At 37.2% G+C, this 9,140-nt stretch overlaps 1 protein-coding gene across 1 annotated transcript; it reads right to left on the bottom strand.

The window, feature by feature from the left end:
- Nucleotides 1-4,551: 4,551 nt before the first annotated feature.
- LOC139892838 (uncharacterized) lies at nt 4,552-8,411 on the bottom strand. Its single transcript, XM_071875966.1, has 4 exons — nt 8,005-8,411; nt 7,169-7,318; nt 6,206-6,799; nt 4,552-5,728 (listed from the first exon to the last, which is right to left on the bottom strand). The coding sequence occupies exons 1-4, from the start codon at nt 8,359-8,361 to the stop codon at nt 4,811-4,813; spliced, it is 2,019 nt and encodes a 672-aa protein (XP_071732067.1). The 5' UTR covers nt 8,362-8,411; the 3' UTR covers nt 4,552-4,810.
- Between the last annotated feature and the right edge of the window lie 729 nt (nt 8,412-9,140).

Raw genomic sequence — 9,140 nt, 5'->3', positions numbered from 1 at the left:
TATCTCAAGATTACATAATATATAATACAAGTTGATTAAGTTATGGTTGGAATAGATTTGTTACCAATTTTCACGTAGCTAAAATGAGAAAAATTATCCAATCTTGTTTTACCCATAACTTCTTCATTTTAAATCCGTTTTGAGTGAATCAAATTGCTATGGTTTCATATTGAACTCTATTTTATGAATTTAAACAGAAAAAGTATAGGTTTATAGTCAGAAAAATAAGTTACAAGTCGTTTTTGTAAAGGTAGTCATTTCAGTCGAAAGAACGACGTCTAGATGACCATTTTAGAAAACATACTTCCACTTTGAGTTTAACCATAATTTTTGGATATAGTTTCATGTTCATAATAAAAATCATTTTCTCAGAATAACAACTTTTAAATCAAAGTTTATCATAGTTTTTAATTAACTAACCCAAAACAGCTCGCGGTGTTACTACGACGGCGTAAATCCGGTTTTACGGTGTTTTTCGTGTTTCCAGGTTTTAAATCATTAAGTTAGCATATCATATAGATATAGAACATTTGTTTAGTTGATTTTAAAAGTCAAGTTAGAAGGATTAACTTTTGTTTGCGAACAAGTTTAGAATTAACTAAACTATGTTCTAGTGATTACAAGTTTAAACCTTCGAATAAGATAGCTTTATATGTATGAATCGAATGATGTTATGAAAATCATTACTACCTTAAGTTCCTTGGATAAACCTACTGGAAAACAAAAAAATGGATCTAGCTTCAACGGATCCTTGGATGGCTCGAAGTTCTTGAAGCAGAATCATGACACGAAAACAAGTTCAAGTAAGATCATCACTTGAAATAAGATTGTTATAGTTATAGAAATTGAACCAAAGTTTGAATATGATTATTACCTTGTATTAGAATGATAACCTACTGTAAGAAACAAAGATTTCTTGAGGTTGGATGATCACCTTACAAGATTGGAAGTGAGCTAGCAAACTTGAAAGTATTCTTGATTTTATGTAACTAGAACTTGTAGAATTTATGAAGAACACTTAGAACTTGAAGATAGAACTTGAGAGAGATCAATTAGATGAAGAAAATTGAAGAATTAAAGTGTTTGTAGGTGTTTTTGGTCGTTGGTGTATGGATTAGATATAAAGGATATGTAATTTTGTTTTCATGTAAATAAGTCATGAATGATTACTCATATTTTTGTAATTTTATGAGATATTTCATGCTAGTTGCCAAATGATGGTTCCCACATGTGTTAGGTGACTCACATGGGCTGCTAAGAGCTGATCATTGGAGTGTATATACCAATAGTACATACATCTAAAAGCTGTGTATTGTACGAGTACGAATACTGGTGCATACGAGTAGAATTGTTGATGAAACTGAACGAGGATGTATTTGTAAGCATTTTTGTTAAGTAGAAGTATTTTGATAAGTGTATTGAAGTCTTTCAAAAGTGTATAAATACATATTAAAACACTATATGTATATACATTTTAACTGAGTCGTTAAGTCATCGTTAGTCGTTACATGTAAGTGTTGTTTTGAAACCTTTAGGTTAACGATCTTGTTAAATGTTGTTAACCCAATGTTTATAATATCAAATGAGATTTTAAATTATTATATTATCATGATATTATCATGTATGAATATCTCTTAATATGATATATATACATTAAATGTCTTTACAACGATAATCGTTACATATATGTCTCTTTTAAAAATCATTAAGTTAGTAGTCTTGTTTTTACATATGTAGTTCATTGTTCATATACTTAATGATATGTTTACTTATCATAGTATCATGTTAACTATATATATATCCATATATATGTCATCATATAGTTTTTACAAGTTTTAACGTTCGTGAATCACCGGTCAACTTGGGTGGTCAATTGTCTATATGAAACATATTTCATTTAATCAAGTCTTAACAAGTTTGAATGCTTAACATGTTAGAAACATTTAATCATGTAAATATCAATCTCAATTAATATATATAAACATGGAAAAGTTCGGGTCACTACAAGAGTCGTGCTGGCTTCTCCCGAAACCACCCGACTGGCGTCCACCTCTGGGCGAATCATAGCCGTCGCGCCGACCATTACCTGAACTCCTGTAACTCGAGTATCTTGAGGTGTCTTCTTCAGCACGCATGTGTTCGTGCGCTTCTCTTATCGCTTCCACCAATGTCTCTGGGGGGCGCTTCCTCAACCTCTGCCACAACGTTAGGTGGCGCTCCCAGCAGATCCCATGTATGAAACCAGATACCTTTAGTGACTCCGCGCATTTGGGAATTCTAGCTACCTCTTCACAATACCGGTCGATGAAGTGTCCCAAGGATTCCCCTCTCTCGTGCTTGATGTCATGACACTCAACATGCGTCCTTCGAGTCGCGCGCATGTTGTGGAAGTTGAGCAGGAAATGCGTCCGAAGATCATCATAGCAACTTATAACTGGCGCTGGTAGGTTATTGAACCATTGTCGAGCTACGCCCTCTAAAAGCGGCGGGAACTCCATGCACTTTGTCTCGTCAGCCCAGCGCTGATTGTGTGCTATACCTTCATACTTTTGTAGGAAGTCATCTGGGTCTGAGAATCCATCATAGTACCCCCAGGGTTAACGGTATTACAGGCAACGATGTAGAAACATGGTTCAGTATACGCGCCGAGAACTTTTCTCCAGTAGGCGCTGTTTCAAAAGAGGGTTTAACGGGCACTCCCTTCATCCCTGCGTACAGGTTCTTAATCATGAGCTCGGCCCTTCCCGGTTGCTCGAACTCATGTACCATATCATCTGGCGCAACATTCATCAAAGCATGGATCAAATTGGCTTGGCTGTGGGCGCGTTGTTCGCGTGTAATAGCTGGTGATTCTGTGGATGTCCCCTTTCCTGCAGATGAAGCACCCTGCACGAAAGTAGTGGCGCTAGACCCGGGTGTAGTTGGGGAGGCATCCCTCCGAGGTGACGGTGAAGACCGTGCGTCCTGTGAGCCAGCGGGGCTGCTAGTATGGCTAGGGCTAATACACGCAGATTCAGTAGCTGGATAGGTGGGTACAAATCCCGTGCTCGCAGTGTTTGAGGCCCATGGTATCGGCCTAATTGCTTCTGGAGTCTTAAAGGACGACGCGGGTGCGCCAGGGGGAGGCATCTGTGCGCCCCTTGGCGGCGCGTTATCAGAAGTTCCTGCCGACCCCTTGGCGGCATGCTTAGGTCCCGTAGGTGATGTAGCTCGTGCTTGAGCGGGCTTTGGTACTTCCTGCTTGCTGGCCATCTCAATACCTGTCACTGTATATCAAGCGGAAATAAGCGGGTTGTTAGTGGACATACAGAAAAAAGATCAAATCAAAATCTTTTAACTTGATTGTCCCACGGATGGCGCCAAATGATCAAGCATAGAATAATCGGGTCGGGTTCGGTCCATGCTTGACATCACTAAGAGGGGATTTAAGGGTCAATTGGGTTTAACTCTCCGGTCCGGAGTACCGTGAATAACCCCTTGCGAGATGATGATCTCAACAGGAGTGGTTAAACATTAGACCCACCATCAGCGGGTGGTCCGGTCATTGATGGCTCGCGCTATAAGATAGGGTTTCTGTTCATAGAACATTAACTGTATATCAAGAATGTCTAGTGTAATGCTGTGAGTCCGGTAGCGCGGGTATATTTGCGCTAAGCGCTGCTGTTCTTAGAACGTGTGTGTGAATGTGGACAAAATCCAGATCCTTCGTTCTGTGGACTAAGTCTTGTATTTATAGGATAACCTTTCTTGTCTTCTATTGCCACGTAATGAGGCTAAACAGATCGTGCTCTGCAAATAGTACGTCCTCAGGCGAGCTGGTCCGACAAAAGTAAAAAGTGTTCTTGTCGGCCCTGATCCTTGTCTGCCAGGTGTCCTCTGCCAGCTACAGCATCGCCCGTCATGTGGCCGCTACCTATGCGCGCTTATAGGACTAGCGCGATGGTAATAAGTATAGCGCTTCAGGCCTTGGCGCGCTCTGGCAAGCCGCTAGTGGCGATGCTGTTTGATACGCTACACGAGCTGATCGGGTATGCGTATCATTAACCAGCGTTCATCTTGAACCAGGATTGAACTCTCCATGAGATTCATAGTTTCATTATAGCTTCCGTGTTCCTGGCAAGAGTCGACCATAGTCGAGTGGAGTAAGCATAGTCTATAGATCGACTTGTTTTTAAAACTCAAAGACTCGAGCTAGATCACACTTTTGCTTTTAAAAGCTCAAGCTTGATGAAGTAACCGATCCTCTCGAGTGACACGACTTAATTCGATTTTAAGTAGCACACAAATTCTACTTAAACTCGGACATGTGTGGGAAGGAGCAATTAATCTTAGGTCTCGTTTGTTTATGACTTAATGGACTTAATAATTGTATAAAATTTAATAAGTCGGAGTGGTGTATGTTTTTTTTTTTTCCTTAATGAAATAATATATCTTAACAATTTAAGTCATGAAAATATGAATTTACATAATAATTAAAACTTTTTCATAACTGTTGACAAAACTGTTTTTAACTTCTCATGTACATGATTAATTTGGTAATTTTAATCATTCTGACGGTATTCAGAACAAACAGGGCCTTTGAACAAGATTCGGTAGCCGAAGGTTTTGTCTATAATTTAAAACAGAGGTGTTCTTGAGATGATAAACGTGTAAACAGCAAATGCCTTAACTCACTTGTATAGCTTATTATGCATAATCTTGAACTTCAACAAAAGTCAGCATATGATCTTACTAATTGATTGATATAGATACCAACTCTAGGGGAGTAAAAAAGTATATATAAAAAGAATCAACTTTTTTACTGAAACGTCTATAAACACTTGGTGTAGTGAAATTCGATTTGTAGTCGATGATGAACGAGAGGGCTTGATGCTGCCAACAAGCCTTTCTTGACATCGGCCTGCAATTCTCTTAACGGAATCGCAGCTAAAAAGCTCTTAATATACTCTTTACACGATTCTTTACCTTTTGACACCACAAACTCTTCCTTCGTGCTTTTACTCAATGAATTCGCATCAACTTGTTCAGTTGACTTCCGTCGAATTGTAGTATCTTGGTCAAACTTCAAGATGAATGCTTGATTACAACCCTCATGTAACCTTTCTCCCAATGTATCGATTATAAAGTACGCATCTTTTTCAACTTTCAAAATGAAGAAATGGTCATTCCAGCTAACAATGTAGACCAACGGGTGTAGGTTGTTACTGTGGTTTGACCCGATTTGACTTATCTCATCCCATATGGAGTCAAACGACATAGCACCATTAAGAAAGTCGAAGACTTTACCTTCCTGCCCATCGGGTTGAAAGAATCCAATGAAGGACTTGTCAGGTACTACAGAAATACGAGCCTCAGCTTGAAGGACGGTTTCGAGGTCAAAGTGTTTATCGGGAAATCGTTTTCGATAAACTTCGTTTTCACAGAGGTTTCTCCACTCTAATGATCCTTCTCGGATTAAGGTATCGAGCTCGGATTTAATGGGCATTAGATGGCGGTTTTTATGGAACCATTCGGCTATGGTGGCAACTAATGATGTGCATGCACTTTCTCCAGATGCTTTTTCGCTTCTTTGATCAATGGAAGCAAAGAAAATTTGGGTTTGAATCGTCATGTGCCCGTCCCTACTTATAACTTCCTTGTTGCCCCATTTACCGACAACAAAATTATCGTCTCCGAATTCAGAGGTTGAAGATCTACTTGTGGTTGAGCCTTCCTCACTTCTGTGCCACTGCAATGTTAATAAAGACTATCAGAAGTCGAAACTAAAAAAAAAAGGTTACGAAGTAGTAATTTGACTGGGTGCTCAAAGAGGTCAAATGGAAATGGGTCGGGAACGTTGTCTAACGGGTCAAATAGCAAGTTCCTAACAAAATAGGTCGTATAAGGAAAGTTGATAACGGGTCAAATGGGGTCATTTCTCAGTACATGTTACGAGGACTTGGGCTGCAAACACGCTTTTATTAAAATTTAAGAGTTTTTAAAGCAATTTTTTGTTAAATCATATTAAAAATACTAAAAATATAATGATAATCTGACTTTTTAAATAAAAGATGTTGGAGGAGATTTTATGAATTTGTATTTGATGACCTGGTTTCCATTTCTGCTACTTTTAAAAGTTCCCCATTGATCCATTAAAGATGAAGTATAAGTGAATAACCCGATCCCATTTACCCAATACTTCTATAAAAAAAATGAGAGAATTTACCCCGTATGAGGATTCATCTGATGATGTCAGCATTCGACGGTCAAAGTCAATATCATCACCACCTTCCTCTCGTACATCCCTTTTAAGAAGAGGCTCTCCTTTGGCTTTTGGAGATCTAAAACTCAATTTCCTTTTCCTCCATCTAAAGATGCTGCGTTTCGAAACTGGCCTTTCTGACCGGACAACTGCAGATAAATTCAAATCATCTGCGTTTTTTGTGCCGTGACTTTGGTAATATATCCTATCCCCATCTTCACTACTACTCGAGTTAAAATAAGAAGTTAAAGTTCCATAACTGAGGGACTTTTTAATATTAGAATCAGCATAATCTACTTCTTCCAAATCGGTTCCTTCAAGCGAATCTGTATCAAATGGATAATCTGCACCGTCGGATCTGACTGAACTTTTCCCACTGCCATCTTCATCCCGACATGCTCTTTTGGCCCGGTGAGCGGAAATTATTTTAAAGATTTTGACATTTTTTAAACCAGCTTTAAGACCCGAGGGCTCATCTTCGTTAACAGGCGTAACCGATCTTCGTGCTAGTTCGCTAATGTTGTGAGTAGTCTTCAATTCTTGAAGGCTGAGTGATACCTGCATATTGTAACATTGACATCAAAATAAGTTCAAAACCAATCACTTTTAATTGGGCCAACTCAGGTTATTCTTTATCTCTAACGGGTAAAATAAAATAAAATAAAAATATTACTTGGGGAAGGGTTAGAAAACACCTAAAGAACACTCCTAAATCAGATGTGTGAAAAAGTTGAGTAAATTTGCAATATGACACCGTAAAAATTTATGAAAAAATTAACTAACTTTGGACATATAGTGTTTCGGATCAACTCGGCCCGTTTAATCAGTACCAAAATGTTACTTATTTTGACCCAGTAATTGATCTGCCCATCTTCGGACTTCAAGGTATAATATTACATAAGGATTGAATATTTTAATAGTACTTACAGAGAGCATAGGACTACACTCCGTACTACTAGGCACCGAAAGATGAATGCAAATTGGGGTCATTTCTTGCCCAGCAGACAAGAATTCAGCAAGGTTCAATGATCCAGTTGCAACAGCATGATCCCATTTTTTTGGTCCTTGGTTTAAGCCCTGTATAAAAGCAGCATGATTAAAATTTCTTTACAAAACTAACAATGGACAAGGTCAAACATAAAAATTAAGGTCAACCCAAAGAAAATCAGCATTTTCTATATTGGATCATAAAAAGAGACTGAAGCATCTTATACGTAACCTTATTGATGTTAAACCCGGAGTAATTACTAGAAACCGTTAACTCTCATTCAGGTGCACCACTATTCTTATCTTAGTTTCTTATAACCAATCGTTATGCGTAACTAATTATGATCAGAAGTTAATTATAGTTCACCTGATTAAGGTTATTTTAGGGATATGCTCATCAGTCAAATGCTTTCATTAATATAGCAACATCACAAAAACTCGATGTATATGTTGTATCAGCATCTTAAAAATCATATCTACAGTACCATTTAACCCAATAACCATTAATTTGATGATCAGATAACGGAAAAATCAAAAATCTAGGAAGCTCGATCAAATTCGATCCAAGATTCTGATTTACAACACAAGGATAAAAATTCCATTTTTAAGAACATAATTCTATCAAATTGACATCTTACAAAATGTAAATACCTTATAAAACTTAGCACTGGAAACAAGTTAATCAATCAAACAGTATAAATTTCACATAGTCCAAATTTTAATCACAATGATTAACTAATAAATCAATTAAAAAAAAAAATTAGTTCAGGACTTACATCAAACACCTTGAATGCAACCTCCCAGTTATGAAACCCCCCATCTCTAAACCTAACCAAATCACAAACACCAACAAATTCTTCATTCCATTCAACAACACCATCATCATTCATTGATCCTTCTTTCGAAATCTCCGTCTTCAAACTGTGTCGTTTTAATTTAATCAGATTACTCGATTTATCACATCCTTTCCACTTAACTTCAACGCGCAGTTTCGAATAATCATCACCGCCGGAGATGGGGGAGCTGGTGGTTAACTCCGGCAAGCCGTGAAGAGAGTGAACAATGATCTTGGCTTGAAACTGTTTTGATGAAAGTGGGGGCCATGGCCTCCACTTCATCATGTTAACCACCATCTTAATTAGTTTGGGGAATTTGATTGATTGTTTTGTTGTTGGGTGTTTGTAGTTGGTGATGAAAGATTGTTTACAAAGGGTGTGATATATATAGTGGATGATATGTATGTATGTATGTATGTATGTATATGCACCAGTACCTGAAAACAGCGTCAACTTAACCAACATTTAAAGTAACGTCTCTTTTGTTTTCACTTGTTTATACTTTCAAATTTTATAATTTTATATATTTAAATTAATATTTAAATATTGAGTTTTTGTAATAGTAGACGTAAGGACTATCTTTAGGAAATTATTATGCATGATTTGTGATACAAAATGGCTAGGAAGTTGATTTTTAAGAAGTTAATAGGATGATTACAAGTCATTTAAACATATCTTAAATTTTTAACGATAGTCATTAGGGCTATTTAAAAAAAAAAAAAAAAACTTATATTTTATTTTTAATTTTAATTTTAAATAACTCTTGTAATAAAAGTACGGACTGATATTATATCAGTATATATGTATGAAACAAATGCATTTTGATGAGAAATGGTGTAGATGGATAAAGGGGTGTTTATGCTCGGGACGTGCCTCAGTCCTTATCAACGGTAGCCTTTCTAAAAAAATTTCTTTAGAAAGAGGACTTCATCAAGGAGACCCATTATCCCATTTTCTATTCCTTATTGTCATTGATGCATTAGGTGTGGCGATAAATGAAGCAAAGAAAACTGGCTAATTTAAAGGCATCCATGTGGGATCTAAAGAGGAGGATTTGTCGCATTTACAATATGTGA

This window comes from Rutidosis leptorrhynchoides, chromosome 2 (assembly GCF_046630445.1).
Source record: "Rutidosis leptorrhynchoides isolate AG116_Rl617_1_P2 chromosome 2, CSIRO_AGI_Rlap_v1, whole genome shotgun sequence".
Lineage (NCBI taxonomy): Eukaryota > Viridiplantae > Streptophyta > Magnoliopsida > Asterales > Asteraceae > Rutidosis > Rutidosis leptorrhynchoides.
This window is presented reverse-complemented; position numbering and strand designations above follow the sequence as displayed.

Excerpts from the sequence above, each read along its gene's own strand:
- LOC139892838 (XM_071875966.1), bottom strand. The coding sequence starts at position 8,361 with ATGGTGGTTAACATGATGAAGTGGAGGCCATGGCCCCCACTTTCATCA. Across the intron at positions 6,800-7,168 it reads AGTGTAGTCCTATGCTCTCT|GTATCACTCAGCCTTCAAGA; the intron begins GTAAGTACTATT and ends TACAATATGCAG. Across the intron at positions 5,729-6,205 it reads CAGATGAATCCTCATACGGG|TGGCACAGAAGTGAGGAAGG; the intron begins GTAAATTCTCTC and ends TTAACATTGCAG.